The sequence below is a fragment of the Talpa occidentalis genome, unplaced genomic scaffold (assembly GCF_014898055.3).
Source record: "Talpa occidentalis isolate TD23 unplaced genomic scaffold, MPIMG_talOcc4v2.1 talOcc4.15, whole genome shotgun sequence".
Classification (NCBI taxonomy): domain Eukaryota; kingdom Metazoa; phylum Chordata; class Mammalia; order Eulipotyphla; family Talpidae; genus Talpa; species Talpa occidentalis.
In genome coordinates this window covers 60,775,945-60,798,907 of record NW_023601543.1, presented here as the reverse complement: position 1 = coordinate 60,798,907, position 22,963 = coordinate 60,775,945, and the positions used below count along the sequence as shown (strand labels likewise).

Below are 22,963 nucleotides of genomic sequence, written 5' to 3'. Positions count from 1 at the left end.
CCTCTGTATCACATGAAGGCAAACAGGACCAATGTCATGTTGTCATCGGTGACAATCAGTGATGATGCATACACAACACATCTCTTGACAGAGAGCCTGTACATAGCAAATGAGTAAATGCTGAGTAATGATCTTTGCAGTTGTTTTCCCATGAAGAATACTGTCATTTAAGGGCTGTGAGCACTGGCTCCATATTATTTTAATAAATACCACAGAGCCCCTTAACAAATACATCTTGAGCCTCCCATGAAGGGAGGCGCTCCAGACCCCCTATGGGAATCCCACTGTGAGTCCCTAGATGACCTTGAAGCTGAAGGTGCACGGCATCCTGCCTTTACAGCATCACTCAGCATGCTGGAATATACTAGAAGCAAAGTCAATCTTCAACGGGATACCCCAGCCCCCCTTGTCAAGGGAGGTGCTCATCTGGTCACCTTCTCGATCAAGCCCTTCACTGAACCTTCAGGATTGGACCCTGACCTCCAGCCTCAGAGAGCAGCTCAGCTAATCCCAAACAACTGCACCAGTTTCCTAGCCTGGCTGTAGCCCCCCAGGTCACAGGTGACAGACGACAGGTGCGTCCCTAGTATTTCAAAGATATTATCCGAATGCTTTTGATGTCCCTAAACTATACAGAGTGGTTAGAAGATGAAAAAGCTCTTTGTAACCTGGGTATGGGCATGGTACAATATAAAAGGGAAGAGAGAAAGAGAAATTAGGACTTCTAAAATAAATGATATTGCTCAAAATGGATTTTCCTTAGATGTCAATTATCATTTTTGGATTACCAAGCTATCATTTTGAAATCTTTGGATATGTGAAGATCTAAGTCTGGGGCATTGTGTCTAAAAAGGAAATTATATATAAAAAATCCCTTCTAGAGAGTTTCTGTAACACAGAAGATTAAAAATGATGCTAAAATTACCTGATATTTATAAAGTCATTTTGTATCATCACACTTAATTTTTTGACAGTACTGACAGGTAGAAACTAATAGTTCTACTTTATGGACTAGGAATTGAAGTTTCTAAGAAGGAGTAAATTACATTCCCAAGATTCATAATGAATTTCCTGAAAGCCGAGGACTTCAGCAGGTCTATGACTCTAATGTTAGGATGTATTTCTTTGCAGGGAGGTCCTTATAGGATGGAACTTTGAATGTATCTGACCCAACTTGTCTTCTACTCCCCCAGTTCCAAAGTAAGCCTCTGATTAATAATGGCATAGACACCACCTTTTCACTCCACAAATTGTTTGGAGAAAATGTTTACTTTCTCTAATTGCAGAAATCAGATCATGATTCACTACAATGGGTCAGAAGATTCTGCTCCCTCCAATTCAATGTTTTGAAATAAGAACTCCACTCTGAAATAAATCAAAGGAGATTTTTTTTGCATAAATAAAAAGATTTTGTTGGCTGCAAAAGGAGCTTCGCTGCTATGAACATTTATCCCTAGTGACATTCTGTTTATTTCAGGGAAAGTCACTCTTTGAGGCAGTGAACAGGGTGCTGGGCAGGTCCCATTAGGAGAATATTATGGGTTCTAGTAGAAAAATGATGCAGAGAAAAAATACTGAGTGAGATTCAGATAAGGAAAAAGGCAAGTCTGGCAAAGAGGCAACTTGTGAATTTTACATGGAAGACACCCTGGAGACATTTTAAGAGAATTCAAACTTTACCAGCTGGACTGAGATGAAAGGGAGAGCCCAGAGGCATCTGCTTATTGAAACAGTTATGTTCAGGAACAAAGAGTTTTCAAAGGAGTTCACTGAAGGCATACCCATATGCTTAAAAAAAAAAAAAAAAAAAACACCATTGCAAAGGAAAAGTCACGCCCAATAGAAAGCAGATTAGATTAAATATGATTGTGATAGTCCAACATCATAATTCCCATCTTCATCCTCACCCTTATCATTCCTCACCCCCACTGCCAACATCACGATGGTTAACTTTCTAAACATTTGCTGTGTGCAGGGAATTTTTCTAGAATCTTTCACATTTAATTCATTTATCTCTCTTAACAACTCTATAAGGAAAATAATATTGTTATTTTCATTTTTTTCAATGAAGAAATAAAGACAGAGATTAAGTAACTTTCATTAAATAAAATCACATAGCTAATAAGTAGCGAGTCTGAAATTCAAATCCAAGCTCTGTGGATTCTAAGCTTATGATCTCAAATTCTGTATTATTATAGATGGACTAACTGTTTGATCTTTTGACCTTCCCAAGAAAATATACTTGATAACATATTTTTCAAGGCTACAAGGGACTTTGATATGGTAATGCCAACATATCTTGAAGTTGCCGGAAGATATGAGCAAAAGACTACTGGGACAAAGGCTATTTCTTTCATAGCTAGGAGAAATAGTCTTTCAGATTTATAATAATTCATTGGTCCTGTCAAATTTATAAGCACTTAGCTTTCTCCTTCTTGAAGTTATTTTCAGCCATTTCACCTTTTCCATCTTCATGCCTGTGTATTTATGTTCAGGAAGTCTGTCATTGTGTAGCTTCTTTTTCTTTGATCTGCATCATTTAGACTTGCTCTAAATTAATCTATTAACTTAGAAGGTTCCTAAAATCCCCCAACACATTTCTCACATACAGCTTCAATACAGCTTCAATTTTAAAATTACATTCTCGGATATTGTCTCATATCATTGCCTTAAATTTTATTATATTTGTTTGTTTGTTTTGTTTATACATGCACTGGGTACAGTCAGAAGCGCGGGAGGGTGAGAGAATTCACCAGAGCCAGAGCGGGGAGCAGAACAGGCAGAAGGACCGAAGCACACTGCTGAGGGGAGCAGCGGGTGGCAGGAGAGGTCTGCGCACCATGTGGGATCCTCCTCCGGGGCCGGGGAGCAGCCGGGGAACGAACCGGCGCCGCAGAGGCTGTGGGCAGCTTCGCAACCCAACGCTCAACCGCTGCGCCACCGGGGAGGCCCTTATTTCATTTTTTTTTTTGTAAGTAAAAGCAAAAAAAAAATTTTTTTAGTTTTTTTTTTTTTTTTAAGATTTATTTATTTATACAAGCACTGGGTACAGTCAGAAGCACGGGAGGGTGAGAGAATTCACCAGAGCCAGAGAGGGGAGCAGAGCAGGCAGAAGGACCGGAGTACACTGCTAAGGGGAGCAGCGGGTGGCAGGAGAGGTCTGCGCGCCATGTGGGACCCGCCTCCGGTGGCCGGGGAGCAGCGGGGGATCGAATTGGTGCTGCAGAGGCTACGGGCAGCTTCGCAACCCAGCGCTCAATCGCTGCGCCACAGGGGAGGCCCTTTTTAAGTTATTTTTTTAATTAATTATTTTTATTTTTTACATCACTGTTCATTTTTCAACAATATAAATGATGACTATGATCACGAGAAGTGTAGATGGTCTAAGTGTAGTTCTAGAATTCTCCCTTCAAAATTCCTAATGTCAACTGATATTGACAACATGTATGTTTCTCAAGTGTACATATACCTGTTGGAATAGAATGCTGTGATCCTAAAAGCTGGAGAGGAGAGAAAGATAGTAAGAATACCTTCATTACCAATGAGTAAAATGAATATAACTAATTGCAATGATGACTTAAGGATTCACAACACAAGCTGAATTTCACTTTTATGAGAAGCTCTAGGGTTAAATGAATCACATAGTTTTAAAAATCACATGACATTTTTTAGTTCAGCAGATATTTAGTGATGTGCCTGAGTGAAGAAAGGATCTCCCCTTCTCAGTAAAGAATGTGTATTCTGGGCCTCCCTGATGGTACAAGGGGTTAAGTCTCAGCACTATAAAGCAATCTGCAGCCACTGCAGCACAAGTTCGATCCCCAGCCAGGGAGCTACCCACACGGTGCAGCAGATCTCTCCTGACTCGCCTGCTGCTCCCCTCAGCAGTGTATTTCAGTCAGTCTGCCTGTTCTGTTCCCCACTCTGTCTCTGGTGAATCTTCTCACCCCACCCCTCGCACCTCTGGGCTTGCATCCCAGTTCTTGTATGTAAATAAATAAATAAATTATAAAAAAAGAAAAAAAATGTGTATTCTTCTTTTATGTCTGCCGGAAAGAAAGAGCAGAATGGTGACACAGGTGAATGACATCTATGAATAAGAAATACACAAATATCCTCATGTTCATGGGCATGCCTGCGTGTGTGCACACCCCCCCCCCAATATCTCTTTGCTCATGAGAGAACTTCTATAGAATATTACTTTTAAAAGAAAAATTCAGATTGATTTACTTCTCTACTTAAAACCTTCCAATGGCTTCTTGTTTTGCCCAGAAGAAAAGTCAATATTCTTTATAATTGTCTACAGGCTTTCTCCAGCTAGTGTTGGATGTTAGCTCTCTGACCTCCCAGCGTTGTGCTGGGGCTTGCGCATCCTAATTCATTAAAACTGTGCTCATCTCTTCCCAACTACGCATTCAGAGAAGGTAAATTGATAGGTTGGCATGGACCATGGTGAGGAATTTACATCATAAATAAAACCTTATAGATGAGAATTGGGTTTTTGTTGAAATATTACCACAGTGGTGAGACCCTGACTACTCTCTTTGAAATTAGCTCCTAATCTCTCAACTTCTCCTTGTTTCCTATCTGTAGCACTCACGATCTTCCGATACCTTTATTTTTTCCAAATATGGCTTAGTCGATATTTTATTATACATTGCTTTATATATATATGGGACATTGGGCAGATCTAGTTAAAAAGTTCAAACCCTTTGTAGAAAGTATTAAATCTTGACATGGGAAGGTAACAGATTTTATAAGTCAAAGATATTTGCATAATTGAACAACTTGCTTGTTAACTGAATTTTACTCTAAAATGTATTTGAAAATCAACTCTGTTAAAGAATGTTAAATTAATCATTTACATTTTGAAAAGTTTCAGACAAAGTAATGTATGAATTTTGGGTACATCTGAATTAACCTCATTTCAAGAAAGTCCATGCTTTCTAAAATTTTGTACTTAACTATCTTTCTAGATTGTGTCTGTTACTATAAGTGAAAAACAATATAAAATCAAACACGGCTAATTCTAATTCTATTTTAGGTATCCAAACTGTTTTTTCTAAGTATTTTACTTGATTGCTTATTGCCTGTGTTCCCCACCTAACACATATATTTCATAAGGGAATGATTTTTTGTAGGTTTCTTTGCCTCTGTATTTGTAAGTTTTATGTAACTAAACAGTGGGCAAAGGAAACAGTCTTCAGCTGTACAATTTCGGTAGGAGCTGGTATGTGATTTGAATAGGGGCTCTCCTAGTTTCTTGATATCAGATGAAGTTGGTCTTTATTTTCCTATAGGTCTAGATTAGTTGGGATTAAAATATTTCAGTTTTGCTCCTAAAAACAATGTCAAATCAAGGTCTACCCAATTGTGCTCTAAAAGGGCAAAAACTCATATAGGGGCAAAGACCTAATCTTTCAGTCATTCAAATAAGAAACTTTTACCTAAATCCTGCTATGTACCAGGTTATGATCCAAGAGCTGGAAATACATCAGTGGACAAAACAGAAAATTATACCTGCCTTCATGGAGCTTACATACTACCAGGAGAAGCAGAGAAAACCAAATACTTGATAGGATGTTAGGCATTTGTAAATGCTGTAAAAATACTAGAGCAGAGAAGAGATACACTAGGTAGAGATAAACAGGTGGGAGTGAGAGAAGCTGCTCCTTTTAAGATAAGGTTATCAGAGAAAGCCTCTCTGAGGAGGAGATAATGAGTGGTGATAATAGCAAGCATGATTTAGTTATCTGTTGCTGCATAAAGAAATAATCTCATGCCTTAAAACATTAATCTAATTATTTTTTAAAAGATTTATTTATTTAATTATACAAGCACAGGGTACAGTCAGAAGCGAGGCACCAGAGCCAGAGCAGGGAACAGTACAGGCAGACTGAGGAAGTACACTGCTGAGGGGAGCAGCGGGCGGCAGGAGAGGTCTGCGCGCCATGTGGGACTCTCGTCCGGCGGCCAGGGATCGAAACGGCGCTGCAGACGCTGCTGGCAGGTTCGCAACCCAGAGCTCAACTGCTGCACCACCGGGAAGGCCCAACATTAATCTAATTATTATTCCTCACAGTTCTGAAGGTTGACTGGGCTCAGCAGGGCACTTTTTGCTTGAGGTCATTCAGATGGCTGTATCAGAGAGTGGCTGTGGCTGTAGTCCCTGGAAGGTCCAACTGGCTGGGTATCCAGGACAGTGGTAGGGACATCTGGAAGGTTGGATTTAGCAGGTACAGATGACAGGTGTGCCTATGTGTGGCCTCACCAGCACAGCAGCCTCAGGGCATTTGGACTTCTTTCATTGTGTATCTCAAGACTCCAAGAGTGAGTGCTCCAAGAGAGAAGTGGGCCCTGCCATTTTCTTAACGCACGGGACCCAAAGTAGGAATAGTGTCAACTTGTGTCATATTCTATTGGTTAAAGCAGTGACATTGCCTTTCCAGATTCACGGGGGAGGGGCATTGAGCCCACCTCTCATTCTCCAGGGTAGGAGTGTCAAAGAATATATGTCCATCTTTAATCTGCCTGAATATACAGAAGCCATGGGTAGTAATAAACTTAGCATGCTAGAAGCTAGAGTAGCTAGACCAGAGTGAGCTAGGTCCGGATGTGGGTAAGGAGAGTCACGTATATAGTGAAGATTCAATTTTATTCATTCTCTTTCTAACTTATTTTTAACATTTTTTTCTACCAAGATTCTACACTCAAGGAACCTTAGCTCAAGCATGGACACACAGACAAGTTGCCAACAGTGATCTAGGAGAAATGCCTGGAACCAATAAGAGAGAAATATGAGGTCCTTAAAACAGCAGTGGTACAGCTCTTCTGGTCTCAGAGTGTTAGCAGCTTAAAAACAGCCTCTTGTTTTCAGATGAAGTCTCATCCTTTCTAATTCAAAATATCAATGTCATTAGGTATCATAACTGCTAAAACATCCACTCTACATAGGTCATCCTTAAATATGAAGATTTATCTTCTCTTTTATGCCTAAGCATGAAACTGCACACAAAGCAAGGCTTCCTCTAACCTTATTACGTTTATGCTTTGCAAAGGGAAAATGAAGTGAAGCTGAGATACATGTATGGCTGTCTACTCTCACGTCTATCTTGTATGCCACAGAGTCCCTGCTGTCTCACTAGAATGAACAGCTTTAATACTTTTAAAAATTCCTAGATTAAGAATGAAATGAGATGTTTCAATGTCTTCCAACAGTCCTTGATGTAACCAAAGGACAGTTCACGTCAGTGGTCTCTATGGGTTCCCAATACCACTAGAACATCAGGTAGGTCTCAGAAGGTTAAATGGGGTTAAAAAAATCTCTGGAGGGGGCCTCCCTGGTGGTGCAAGTGGTTAAGCGTCAGCACTATGAAGCTATCTGCAGCCTCTGCAGCATGAGTTCGACTCCCAGCCAGGGAGGTGACCCACATGGTGCAGCAGACATTTCCTGCCTCGCCCACTGCTCCCCTCAGCAGTGTATTTCAGTCAATCTGCCTGTTCTGTTTCCCACTCTGTCTCTGGTGAATCCTCTCACCCCCTGTACCTCTGGCCTTACCCCAGTTCTTATATACATAAATAAATAAATCCTTTTAAAAAAATCTCTGAGGAGCATAAGATAGGAAAAGGTAGCATTAGGGAGTGAAACCCTGGGAAGAAAAATGAGGAAGGTTGAGAACACACACCCACAGTTCAGCTGTCAATACCCTCACCCTTTTCCTATCTTTCTTGAGACGTCACCCATTCTTTTCTTTTTTTGAAGATTTATATATTTATGCATACAAAAGCTGGGGTACAGGCCAAAGGTGTGGTGGGTGAGAGGATTCACTAGAGACAGAGTGGGGAACAGAATAGGCAGATTGACTGAAGTACACTGCTGAGGGGAGCAGAGGGTGAGTCAGGAGAGGTCAGCTGTGCCATGTGGGTTGCTCCCTGGCTGGTGGGGAATCAAACTTGTGCTGCAGAGGCTGCTGATTGCTTCATAGCTTGCGTCTTAACCCTTGCACCACCAGGGTAGGCCCCAAGATGTCACCCATTCTTAACCCATGTAGGTGAGCACATCAGTTTAGCAGGCCAGTACATGAACTCTGGAGAGAGATTGATCAATGTTGGGTTTCCCAAGTTATCACTTACCAACTGGGGAATTTGGGGACAAATTACCCAGATGCTTTATGCTTAAGTGGCTTCATTTGTAAATAAGGGATAATAACAACCTTCTGGCTTTGTGGCTACTAAGTGAAAGAATGCATAGCAAATGTTTAGAATGGTACTTGGCATATACTGAAATTCAAAAAGTGTTGGTTATTGTTGTTATTGTTCTATTAAATTTTGAACTGAATTTGCAAAAGACACAATGCCATGTACGTTTCTTTCAATATGAGACTCTAAATTTTAAGTGATTATGAATGGTGGGTCATTTTGTTGGCTTGCACATGACTAGATACTGTCTGTAGCTGCTGCCCTTGACATTTGCGAACTTAAGATAGGGGAAACAGTAAATGTCAGCAGTAAAAGGTTCGAGGTCATTCTGCAGCTCTTTTGCTCAGAATTTTGCATGGAGCATATGTCCTGAAAGAGGAAATTTGACAATAGACAAGTATAGCACTTGGGGCCAGTTCTATGATTTCTTCTGAATTAGACATAGTCAGGGACAGCTTAACTATTAAAATAATAATGCTATACAAAAAGTAATTATGCTCTCCGTAAAGTTTTCCCTTAAGTTTTTCAGCAAAGTGCTTCAAGATTTGGGAAGTAAGGGTTTCAAAGCATTCTCTACAGCACCATCTCAGGCTACCTTGAGCTCATGAAAAATCTCTGGGACATGGCGTCTTCCTGTATACCTAGGACAGTTCCCTACAAGAGATTCAAAGTTGGTTTCTCCTTAGCAAACCACAGGGATATAAGGAATACCACACAGCTTACTTCCAAGTTCTTTGTCTTGTCAGACATTTGAAGTTGCCAGAATAAGTGACGTTGATCTGTGCCACAATTTAGGATTTCTGTTGTAAGCACTTAGGCATGCATTTTTACAGAAATATTTGCAAAAATACATAGAATCTGCTAACCATTGAGGCCTTTAGGCCTTTATTGTCCAGTACAAGACAGCACTCACTACATGTGGCTACTCCAAGCTGAGATATGCTATAAGTATAAAATACATACCAACTTTCAAAAGCTTAATACAAAAGGAGAATGTGTACTATCTTATTAATAAGGTTTTTTATTGAGTACATGTTGAAATGAAATAAAATGTATCATTGAAATTAGTGTCACTAGTTTCTTTTTTTGTTTTCAATATGATTACTAGAAAATTTTAAGGGATCTGGGTGGCACATGTTCTATTTCTGTGTTAAACAGTGCTGTGCTGTCTGAAGATATTTTAACAAGTATATCTAGATATCATGTATATGTCAAAGGGGAGAAATTAATCTATTTTGATTCTTGGAACTTTGGTTATTTAGGAATTAGTAAATTCTGATACACTTACTGTCTCTGGACAACTCTACATAATCACCACTGCTGCCACTTAACAAGCTAGTGGAAAGGGTCTTCAAGGGCCCTAATAATAACTACTGCCCCATGTTAGTATCTAAAGAAATCAGAGAGAACTGAAGGACACTTGGAAAGTAACACAAGCAGAAAAGGAGATTTTAAATTTCTCTTTTCCGATAGCTGTTTATTCTCTTTGCATATGTGAGTTTAGTTGCAGCCAAATGCTGATGTTCCAGCTTACTAATAATTTGAGAAACAAATAAAGAAGAGATGTAAAAGGAGGGAGAAGATCATGTTCAGTGTATATGGAGTCTATGCAAATATTTTCAGGGGAAGTCTATTGATCTGGTTCTCTTTTGAAAAAAAAATTATAAAGCTTCATTCTACAAGGGGTCTTACCATTTAAATTCTTACTTGGTACTAAGACTCCCCAGAGTCTGTAAGAAAAGTTTATTTTTAAAGGAAAGTAAACAGACCCTAGCCTTCCTATCAAAATGTTCTTTGCATCTTCAGTGTATGATAGCAGGCTTGTCACTGAGAAAGGTGTTCATCGGTGCCTCTTCTTAGCCTTTCTTTTTAAAAGCTTAAAGCACAAAGGACAGGTACAAATATCTTTCTTTTGTATGTGGAAAAATCAATGGACAAAAGTATAAATAACATGGCCAAGTTTGCACAAACTGTCAACGATGAAGAGAGAGTATGTGTGTAGGTGTCAGACCTGGGGAACATTCTGCAGTCCAGTAATACCAGGATGAGAGTCTTTGAGGTTCTGCATTCAAACAGCTGCTTTGGGATCTAGACTGTCTAAACTCAAAGGGTCGGACTTCAGTCACTAAGCCTGGCTGGAAGCAGTTTGGATGTTGTTAATAGATGTGTAACCCGGGTGACTGCTGCTTAGGCAAGTGAGAATCACAGAGATCTGCTGGAAACTCTGGACTGAACCCCTTCTCATAGTCCATGAACCCTGAAAAATGGAGTCTGGCTAATTGCATTTTTTAAGTTAAAAACAAAAGGAACTCTCTATAAAATGTTTCAGAAGTATCAAAAAGTACAGAGAAGAAGGCAACAAATTACCTCAAATCACACCATTCCTATTAGAATAAATAGCTATGCTATGTGGTGTATGGTTTTCTAGACCGTTTTGCAAATAACTACAAGATAGAAAGATGGATACATAGATGGATGGACAAATGAATGCATGGATGGATGGATGAAAAGTTGACAAGGATGGATAAATGAACAAGTGGATGATTGAGAGAGGAATGAAAGAAACAAGAAAGAAAGGAAAGGAGGGAGGGAGGAAGGGGGAGGAAAAAGGATTGAAGGAGGAAAGAGTAAAGAAAGAAATACAAATGTCTGTGAATTAAATCGCAATGTACGTGCTATTGTTCATGACATAAATATAGGAAGTGCTAAACTTCAAATAAATGTTGTATGACCCCTAGAGCTATTAGTTTCTGAAAAAGTCCTGTAGCATAAAATCAAGAGATCATAAAAATCATTGAGATTTGAATCTTTGTTTTTTTATTAGTTACAGGTTTAATTTTGGCAGAGATTGATTCCATACAATGAAGGAAGATTTCAGTATCATTTGCCCTTCTTCTTCCTTTCTCACCTTCTCCAAATTTTGATTTTTGTAGATTACATCATTTTTTTAAGATAAAAGGATTTAAAAATACATTCTCTAGTACCTGCTATACTGCTATTATAATTCTTCTAATTCTTTATATTGAGATATTTTTGTATTTGATATTTAACATTCATTTCACCAAAGCTTAGACATTCTTTAGTTATTTATTTTGAATCAGCATTTAATGATTTGAAGTACAGTGCTGCTATGACAAAATTTAAATTATATGTCACTGGCTTAGTGGACAGGATGCAGGTGGCCAGAAAAGAGATGTCACAAGATTGAAAGGTAGAAAAAGTGGCAGAGCATTGGCAAAACTCTTGGAAAAATAATTTGAGAGGCAGACCAAATACTAACTGTAAAACTGTAGGAGAAACTTTTGGGGTATTACCATTGTTGGTTTTTACTTGTAATTCATATGCTTTTAGCAATGGTTGAGTTGTGGGAATTGAACAGGCAGGATTAAAACCTTCAGTTTTTCTTGCATCAATTCTCAAATTTTCTGATCTAGAGCATTGTCTTTTCCTGCTTTAATTATAGGAGAAGAATTTTTCCTTCGTTTTATCTTATATAGTCATTTTTCCTATTTTCTTCTTGTTCATTTCCTTTCATATTGATCTCAAAAATTCCACACCATCGCAAATCTGTACCCAAAATAATTGAATTTATGTAGCCCAATGCCTTGCATAGTAGCAAAATATATTAGATGTGCAATAAATCTTGGGTGATTTGAATAGAGTGTAGATACTTATTAATAACTGGCAAAATAGCGATTATATTTCAGTGTTCTTACTACAGAATGTTATATATCTCTTTAAAAGGATATCTACAAAGAAATTTTAATGATGTTGTAAAATAGTTGTGAAAAATCGTAAGTGAAAAAAGCAGACCTAAAAACTTTTGTCATGTGAAAATATAAACATCAGAAAAGATCAACACCTTGATTACATCAAATTGAAAAGCTTCTATAAAGCAAAAGACACATTAACCAAAACAGACACTCCACTGACTGGGGAAAAAATCTTTGCACTCCATACAACTGATAAGGGACTGACTGATCACAAAAATATACAAAAAACTCACACAACTCAACAAAAACAATCCAGTCAAGAAATGGGCAGAAGAACTTAAAAGACATTTCGCCAAAGAGGAAATGCAAATGGCCAACAGGCATATGAAAAAATGTTCAATGTCCCTTATCATCAGGGAAATGGAAATCAAAACCACACTGAGATACCACCTTACACCTGTAAGAATGGCACATATCAAACAAAAAAACAACAACAAAAAATAACTAGCAACAACAAATGTTGGCGAGGATGCGGTGAAAAAGGAACTCTCCTACATTGCTGGTGGGAGTGCAAACTGGTCCAACCACTATGGAAAGCTGTCTGGAGATTCCTCAGTCTACTAAAAATGGAGCTACCATATGACCCAGCAATCCCACTCCTAGGGATCTACCCAAAGGACACAAAAACAGTCATTCAAAAGAACACCTGTACCCCTATGTTTATTGCAGCACTGTTTACAATAGGTAAAACCTGGAAACAACCCAAATGCCCAAAAATAGATGACTGGATCAGGAAGATGTGGCATATATACACAATGGAATATTATTCAGCAATTTAAAAAGATAAACTCATGCCATTCGCAGCAACGTGGATGGAGCTAGAAGGAATTATGCTCAGTGAGATAAGTCAGAAGGAAAAGGAAAAATATCGGATGGTTTCACTTATAGCAGGAATATAGGGGAACCAAATAAGACAGCAGTGTAAAAAAATAATAAAAGTACAAAACACAACAAAATAAAAACAGGCAATTATAAACCAGAGACATACTGCAGGGGAGGAGGAGGAGAGGGATCAGAGGGAGGGAGGGAGGAGCACAGGGGACTGAGGTGATGGTGCACGGGTGCACTGGTGAAGGAAACTCTATGGGGACTACACCTGAGGGGGTGGGGGAAGCAAATATTGTTTAAAAATGAACAATAATGTAAAAAAAATTAAAAAATCTGAAAAAATATAAACATCAGAAATGAAGAATATTAACAAAATTTGTGTTTGTGTGTGTGTGTAATCTTGAAGTAACAGGAGTAATTCAAGTAACAGAACACTAATCATCCTACTTCCAAAAAGGTTATTACGAAGTAATCAGGAAAGTGAGGATGCAGGTCTTAGGAAGGAGCCAGCGAAATGGAACATTTTAAGGATAGGATGATCTTGAAATGGATTTTTCCAAGATGTGAAAGTTCAACTTTGGCAGGAAGGAAGCCAGGCAAGCCAGGTGCTAGGGCTCAGGAGGAAATGACAGAAATCCTCCCTTGTGAGGGCCAGTGAGCGCTTTGTGGTGTATCCTTGGCAACCGAAGACCTCAGTTCATGCTCTAATCCCATGCTTTCCTGTCATATGCAATTACCATCCTTAGCTTTTATGTTCTCCATTTAATGGAGATAAAACTTCTAGGTCACAGCTAAATACTTTCCGTTTATTTGGGCCTCACAAATGTCTAAACTCACAAACATGAGCCCCAAATAAGATACAGGAATACTTTATTTATTGTGCTTCACAGATTCTGCATTTTTTACAAGGTCTCCTACAAGCAAAAGGATGACGATTCATTGAAGATTCAGAAGATGGTTAACATTTTTCAGCAATAAAGTGTTTTTAATTAAGGGAAGTACACTTTTTAGACATATTGCTACTGCATACTTAATAGACTATAGTCTAGTATATACATAACTTTTATATGTATTAGGAAACAAAATCCTGTGACTTGCTTTATTGTGATACTTGTTAAACTGCAATGGTCTGGAATTGAATTCACAACATCTCTGAGGTGTTCCTATATCAGATATGAACGCACTTGGTATGTTCCAGATGTTCATATCAGAGTGATATCACCACTGTTATTATTTGCTGGTCACAGCACAGGCCAAGAGAAAAACTTTGACTATGTGGTTAAACTCAGAATCCACATCTATGCCTTCCTGCAGGCTGTTGCTGAGGGGAGCAAGGTAGCCTAACACATCTTAGGCCCTCTTGAACTTCCTCTCAATGCATACTTCCTTTACCCAGATGTGTGTGTATGTGCATGTGTGTTCAGAGAGAATATGTTGACTGACTTTTTCGTATTTTAAGTTCCAGATGGAAACGTTGCAGTAGAATAAATTCATTTTATATCCCAAGCTGTTATTCCAAATACAGCCACTGAAGGTACAATTTTCAGCAAATTATTACAGCATGAAGGTCTGTTCATATTCTCTAAAGAGGACAAATGTGTGTTTGGGTTTCCAGAATAACTTAACATAAGCTTCAGAATGATCATCAGGCTAATGAGTTTCACTTGCTGAAGAGGACATTCTTATTCTCCACATTTTTTCCTTGGGAAAAAGCCTTCTTTCCAACAAATAAGAAATAAAATATGGGAGAAAAGAAGGTTCTTGAAGCCCATCTCAGCTAGGGCAGACTCCAGGAGCCAGTGAGCTCTGTGTGGCATGTGTGGATCTGTGCGAAACAGGCAGCTGTTCCTGGGTGAAATACAAGAGTTTGCCTAACCTGTTCCTGGAGACTTCTGTCATCATGAGAGAGGCAAGTGCACCCCTGCACTTTGATCCAGGCTTCCCCTAGATTAATAGGATTGGGGGCAGGGTCATGGAGAAGTGGGGACAGTAAGAGCCCAGAGAAGACCAGGCACTCTGCACTGCTGATTTCTGGGAGATGCTGAGGTCCTGCACAACAGGACAATTTCCATTTGCCAAATGCAATTATGATTTCAATATTTTATTTCACAATATTTCAACTCTAATTCTGCTGCCGTTCCTCAATACCAAGATACAGTTTAGCAACTGCAATCGCCTCATACCAATTCAATGAACAGGTCTTACAGACAGAACACTGCTCTCTGCCTTTATGAACTGTTTTCTCAATAGGATTTCAGAGTTTTCAACAAATTGAGGGATTATGCCAAATACTGCCTCCTCATGAGACTGTCTGAGCAACAACAAATGTAGCAGCAACAATAGGCAATATATTTGAGAGATGCCTCTTCAAGCATCTCTTGAGGTTGGGCACATGCAACACCAAAGGGACTTTGACAATCAGCTTGGTTTCTGCCCACATAGAAGCAGACTAAGACCAGAAAGTCATTTTTCTTAGTTTCTCCAGATAACTGAAGTTTGGCAGTGATTATCAGTGTGAAATTTGACTCTTAATTTTAAGTCACGCTGTATCATTACATGTATCAAACTCTTAACTGTTCAGCCTTTGGGCCTAAAGAATTTTCAAGTGTACTTTGACTAGATATTAGGACCAATTGCAGACTGATACAAGGATCTGAGACAGAGAATCTTTATTTGCTGATAGTTCAAATTGTACCAACCTTCAGAATTTTCTCCAACATCTTCAAAGAAGCCAAAAGAATGAACAAACAAGAAACAACAAGCTAACCAGACACATGGATGCACTCAATGGGAGAGAAAGAGATGTAAGTCAGAATATACACTAAGTTTTCTTAAGAAGTTTTTTTGGTTGCTTTCTTTTTAATTATGAGATATTCTCCAAAAGGGGGCAAATTCTACAAGTCATTCCCAAGGCTTCTAAACAGATGTCTTCTAAACTGTACTAGCAGAAATTAGCATGACTGTAAAACAAACAATTATTGTTAAGCATCAACAGCCACATTACTAATTGTAGAAGAAAAGACTTTCTGAATTATATAGATTTCAGCTGAAGTGAGGGCTGTTCCCACTGATAATTAAATCCCAATATAGCTTTGGATTCACATATTTTATTCAAGAACAAGGATTTGGGGGCCTCCCCAGCAGCGCAGGGTTCGATCCCCGGCGCTCCAGGGAGCTACCCATATGGTGCAGCAGACCTCTCCTGCCTCGCCTGCTGCTCCCCTCAGCAGGGTATTTCGGTTGGTCTGCCTGTTCGGGTCCCCGCTCTATCTCTGGTGAATCCTCTCACCCCCACACCTCTGGCGTGTACCCCAGTTCTTGTATGCATAAAAAATAAATCTTAGAAAAAAAAAAGGATTTGGAAAACCACATTTTAACAACATAAAACAAATCTACATAGCACTAAAAATGACTGCCACTCGGAAGACAGGCATTTCTCAGAGAGCAGAGGGCAGACAGTCATGGAGCTTGCCCATCACAACATACCAGGGATTTATGGGTGCCTATTATGAAGCCATCATGTATACACCCCATCTAGGCAGACCATTTCTTCTACAACACTAGGGAGGTGGTGATACTGGGAGCCACTGTTTCTAGAGAAAGACAGTCTTCCTTTGTGAAGCTACCCCAAAAACAAAGAGAAACCCCACCAACTGGGAGAACATTTTTGCACCCAACACTAATGATAAAGGACTGATCACAAAAATCTGCAAAGAGCTGATGAGACTCAGCAACAACAAAGAAAATAATCCAGTCAAAAAATGGGCAGAAGAGCTAAAAAGAAACTTCTCTGAAGAGGAATTGCAAATGGCCAACAGGCATATGAAAAAATGTTCAACATCACTTGTAATCAGGGAAATGCAAATCAAAACTACCATGAGATACCATCTCACACCAGTGAGAATGGCACATATTAAAAAAACTAGCAACAACAAATGTTGGCGAGGATGTGGAGAAAAAGGAACTCTTGTGCACTGTTGGTGGGAGTGCAAACTGGTCCAACCACTATGGAGAGCTGTGTGGAGATTTCTGGACCTACTAAACATAGAGCTTCCATATGATCCAGCAATTCCACTCCTAGGTATTTACCCAAAGGACACAGAAACATCAATTCCAAAGAGCACCTGCACTCCTATGTTTATAGCAGCACTGTTTACAATAGCTAAGCTTTGGAAACAACCCAAATGCCCAAAAATAGATGACTGGATCAAGAAGATGTGGTCCATATATACCATGGAATATTACTCAGCATTCAAAAAAGATAAACACATACAATTTGCAGCAACATGGATGGCACTGGAAGGGATCATGCTTAGCGAAATAAGCCAAAAAGAAAAAGAAAAATACCGGATGGTCTCACTCATAGCAGGAATCTAGAAAACTTAAATAAGGGACCAGGAAAATGAATAACTATAAGAAAGTGAAAATCAAAATCAACAAAAAACTACGAACCAGAGACACTTTTAAGGGGGCGGGGGTGGGAGGGGAGAGATTGGGGTCAGAATGGGGGGGCTGCAATTGTATGGGGAATATAAAAATAAAATTTATTATTAAAATAAAAAAAAAAGAAATCTTTCTCATATTTGTTATCATGTAGTTCTTCATCGTTTATGACTATTAGGAAGTCAGATTAGCACCTCTGTCAAGATTGCAAAAACCTTTGCTTCCCAGCCTCACTGGTGTTTCAGTTGTCTTACTGATGAGAATTAGAGACTAAGTTGCAGCAAACATACATATATGCATACATATTTGTAGACAACATTTTTTAAGAGCACTGATATTTCTCATTTCCTCCAGCAGAGGTCAGAAAATAGCAATCCAGGAATATAAAAACATAAACCAAGAGAATATTTTACAGGGATTTTCTCTACATAGGATCATGAAAGGGCTCTTAAATTGTTTTTCTTTACCAATATTTTCCTATTGTATATTTACAATAAACATGGCACAATTATTATTTTTGTAATAATTAAAAGCAATCATTTATTTTAAATTTTATAAAGAACACTGTTGGCATAGGTATTTATCTTCTATAAATCAGGAATGCTGCTTGATTTTCCTAGCTTCACAGATTACTTGAAATAGTCTAAGAGCAGAACACGTGGCCAACACGGTGAAAAATTATTTAAGTGTAATAACGTTTCCACAATTGATGACTGAACAATCGTTTTCTTTTTTTTTTTTTTTTTTTTTTTATAAATTTTATTGTTATATTCCCCATACAATTGCAGCCCCCCATTCTGACCCCAATCCCTCCCCTCCCGCCCCCGCCCCCCTAAAAGTGTCTCTGGTTCATAGTTTTTTGTTGATTTTGATTTTCACTTTCTTATAGTTATTCATTTTCCTGGTCCATTATTTAAGTTTTCTAGATTCCTGCTATGAGTGAGACCATCCGGTATTTTTCTTTTTCTTTTTGGCTTATTTCGCTGAGCATGATCCCTTCCAGCGCCATCCATGTTGCTGCAAATTGCATGTGTTTATCTTTTTTGAATGCTGAGTAATATTCCATGGTATATATGTACCACATCTTCTTGATCCAGTCATCTATTTTTGGGCATTTGGGTTGTTTCCAAAGCTTAGCTATTGTAAACAGTGCTGCTACAATCGTTTTCAAACAAGGAAGTTAATGTCAGTCATAAGATTACCAGAAAAACAAAACGTGCTGGCCATAACCCCTGACTACCAAGAACCCCTGCATACACAAAGACGGAGAAGTGAATATAATCTCTAGTCATCTCCTTTGTCTATAGAAACGAAAGTGAGATCTTAGTGTTTGGGGAGTCAGTCTCTGCAAATTTTATATGTGATGACAAGGAACACAGAAGAAATCGATGAATATGACCTACATTTAAAAGTGAGGAACCCAAAGAAGGATGTTTACTAAAGTGCTGCTGATTGATGATCAACAAATCACACTGTCTCCATGCTACACTTTTATTTCTAATTCAATGTCTTTTTTTTTTCCTGCTAGACATATATAAGGTGAAAAGCCTTATAAAACAAAATCTGAAGGTCAACCAAAACATTTATGTGTAAGTTAAGAAAATCTTTTACCCACGTTTATTCTAAATTAGATAAATGTTTATTTCCTGTTTTATTAAATGATTCATGATGTACAATCTCTTATTTGTCCTTCTTGATATCATCACTCATAAATAATACAAGAGGATCAACACTGTTATGTAAATCAGAACTGACTGCTACTCGTTAATTCTATCTCCTACGTGAGTGATTTCTACCGTGAGGAATATGTGTCTATACCGCTTATATCTTCATATGGAGCTCAGTGAGGGGGAGAGAGGCAAGACTGATACTCAAAACCTCTGCCTGTTCTATGGGACTCCAAGGTGGGGTCCAAAGTGGTGACTCTTTGCATGTCTGTGAACATCTGTGACTTTTTCTATCAAGTGACAATGATGAAGGGAAACTAAAGATCAGGGAGATGCGGAAGTCTGAGACAGTAACATGGCAAAAGATTGGAATCCACAGAGGAGTGTGGCCAGAGAGAAATCCCTAGGGGTGCATTGGTCTAAGGGCTTATTAGAATTAGAATGTCCAACATTCAATTCTAAGCTGTTGGTGTTTCAACAATTAACCCTTCACCTCCCAACCAATATCCAACCCCCCCGGCCACCACCACTACCACCAAACCGTCAGTGCTCAAAGCATCAGAGTTCTGCACCACACAAATGTTTGTGGGATAGTGTGTGACAAACAGTTGTGTTTGTACCCAGGCTGGCAGGAGTAAAGGGAAGGACAGTCACAGGACCAGGACAGGAAATGTGAATGACTTTAAGTGTTAAATGATCATAGAAATGGAGACCCAGTAAACTCACAGAAATCTTGGTGTGATCAGTGTAACTTTCAGACAAAAGATGAGATATGTGACTTGAGCTATTTTTATGTAAATCTCTAGAGAAAAGTAATTTAACTGATATATAAACACACACATATATTTACATATGTATTTAGTCAATAATAAGATTTCAATACTGCAATACACATATTACCAATACTTTTTATAATGTGCTATCCAGAGCAACATTTGTAAAACTGTAGACAGGTTTTTATATCACACTAAAGAGCACCAGGTATTTATTTATTATTAATTTTTAATTTTTTTAAAGATTTATTTATTTATACAAGAGCTAGGGTACAGGACAGAGGCGGGAGGGTGAGAGAATTCACCAGAGACAGAGCTGGGAATGGAACAGGCAGACAACCGAAAACACTGCTGAGGGGAGCAGCAGGCGAGGCAGGAGAGGTCTGCCACGCCATGTGGGTATCTCCTTGGCTGATCGGGAGTCGAATCCACGCTGCACGGGCTGCAGACAGCTTCACAACGCTGAGCTCAACCCACTGCACCACCGGGGAGGCCCAAGTCCCAGGTATTTAAATAGAAGTATTTCATTAATCATATACATTTTTTCTCTATGGCTTTTGTTAAACTTCTTACCCTATGGGCAACATTGCTTTGTCAATAAATTTCCCAAATAGGTTTAGAATTCTCACTTAATTCCTCCTTGCTAACCATGAAAAAATTGTCAGAGTGGCTGAAATACATTTATAAAGCACATATGTATCATTCTGCTATACAAAAGATTCTGAGAGAGTGATCTAGAATATTTACATGGAAATACGTATAAAATTACCTGCAAATCCTTGAAAGGCTGGCCCAGGCTTACCTTTACATGGTGGATCAGACGTTCTACTTCATTCACTTTGTAGGTCTCCAGTCCTAGATCCTTGGCTAATCTTAAAATACGATTCTGGGTTGGCCCAATATAGGATCCTCCAAGGTCCACATATTTAACCTTTTGGTTCTGTTTTCCCATGGAAAAATAAAGATAAGTATTTGTGAAAATGTTATTCCTAAGTTAAAAGAGGACATTACTGAAATAAGCAAATTGGCATTTCACAGGGTATAGAAGCACCTAGAGGTATATATCATGGAAAACTGGATTCTGTTCTCAAATCTTTTTCATCCATGTGACATAGCAATTATTAAATCATTCTCTAATTTAAAGCAAAATTAATTGAACACTGAATAAGCAAGAGACTTGTGAACTCCATCATTCACAATATACCACAACATGGTTTGTTTTTTAGTGCCTTTAATTTGTAAGCTATGAACCATTGATAAATTTCTCTTAATAATTCAGGTTAACTGTGATGCACCCTGATACTAGAAGGTAAGCAAGAAAGGAAATGATCACTTCCCTTATATGGTTTGCTAATATAAATACAGACATTTGAAAAACAACATCAGGGAAAATTTGGTTATAATTTGAACCTTTGAAATTGCTTTTATGTTCAGTAGCAAATTTTCTCTATGGTTTGAATCAACTTCACTTGCAGTCACTAAGGAACAACTTTTGACCAAAAAGTGAGTAGGAAAGCTCTCTGCGTCTGAACATGTTTAAGCATAACTGGGTACTTATCACTCAGGGACACGAAAGGTCTCCCCCTTTCCTTTCTTTCTTTTTTTTTTTTTTGGCTTGTTTATTTATTGTCCAGCCCCTCCACTTACCCTCCTACCCCTCGAAAAAGAATGTAACTTTTACAAGGGCAGTGATTTTGTTTTATTCATTTTAAATAGGTATATTCCAAACACTTATTTTTGGTGCAATAAATTAATGGGCAGCTGCTAAGTGTCATAAAATGGAAAGAGAAAAGAGACAGAAGAAAGTTGAAAAGGAAGCAAATTGAAAGATAGGTAATGGAGAATGTTTCAGAGTAATTTTTCCTTTCTTGAAAAGATTCAAATGAAATTCAAGACTTTCAGAAAAAAAAATTCAATTTCAGTCCCACTTTCTCCCCTACATCTTTAATGTCTTACCCTAACGGTGTAAGTCCTGCCTCCCACACGGTCGCGGGCTTCCAGAACAACCACACTCAGGCCAGACTCATGCAGAAGTTTGGCTGCTGCCATACCTGGGAGAGAACACAATGAGAATTCAGAATCTAACATTCTCCAGGGACCCGAGATAAGCTCCTCAGGCTAACACTCAGCGAGGAAAGCCACACACATGGCTCACGGTTACATTTGGCTTACAGGTGGCCAGTGTTTCTCAGTGGAGGCCCAAATTCCAAGTTTGGCGAATCAAAAGCTATTTCTAGAATGAACAAAAAGGACTTCATTTTTGGTAAATGTCTCAAATCTTAAAAACATCTGTGGTTACTATATAAAAATGTCTATCTTTTGGGACTAAATTATATGATTGTATAACAGCACAAATAAAAACACAAGCTCACACTACAAAGAAATATATACCCCCAGCAAGAACAGGAACAAGCAGTTTAGCCACTGACTTCACTCTCAAGGAAATCAGAAAAAATAGTTAATTTGGAAGGGTGGGGAGACTGAACTCTCAAAGCATGTGAGAGGAACTAGATTTACTGCTAAAATCAGACTTTTGGAGGTTGATGTAAAGCTTCAAAACCAAGAACATTGAATTTGAACTCCTTAGGCATCCTAATTGCCCATGTGATCCATTGATATAAACGAAATGACTCCATTCACTCATTCATCCATTTATCATTAATGCAGTCAAAAATAATAAATATCTACTATATTCTCACCATCATGAATACAGCTTTAAAAAACCAGTTTTACACTAATTCAAGAGGAAACTTGCACTCCCATATTCACTGCAGTACTTTTTACAACAGCCAAGCTATGGAAAAAACCTAAATGCCCAAAAACAGACGAGTGGGTCAAGAAGTTGTGGTATAAAATGATGTAAAAATATATAAATAAATTTCAAAAAAGATGTGGTATATATATATATATATATATATATATATATATATATAATGGAATACTACTCAGTGATCAAAAAAGACAAACACGCCATTTGTGGCAACATGGATGGAGCTGGAAGGGAATATGCAAAACAAAATAAGTCAGAAGGAGAAAGAGAAATACTAGATGGTGTCACTAATATGTGGAATATAGAGAAATCAAATAATGGGTGAGATAAAGTTAAACTTAAAAACTCACCCTTGAAAGCTGACTACAGAACGGAGCTACCCAGGGCTGGGGGTGGGGGTAAGAAGAGAGGGGGAAAGGAAGGGGAGGGGAGAAAACAAAGTGGGGAGGGAGCGAGCACAATGGACTGTGATGGAGGACTATGGGTGCTTTGGTGGTAGACGCACTATGG

General features: G+C 38.6%; 1 protein-coding gene across 1 annotated transcript in view; it reads right to left on the bottom strand.

The window, feature by feature from the left end:
* Positions 1-22,963, bottom strand: part of MAOB (monoamine oxidase B) — a 105,898-nt gene that overhangs the window by 36,104 nt on the left and 46,831 nt on the right. The window contains exons 2-3 of the mRNA XM_037512500.1: positions 21,640-21,734; positions 20,486-20,623 (exon numbers count right to left, since the gene is read on the bottom strand). Of these exons, the coding sequence (XP_037368397.1) occupies positions 20,486-20,623; positions 21,640-21,734 (233 nt within the window). The remainder of the gene's footprint in view (positions 1-20,485; positions 20,624-21,639; positions 21,735-22,963) is intronic.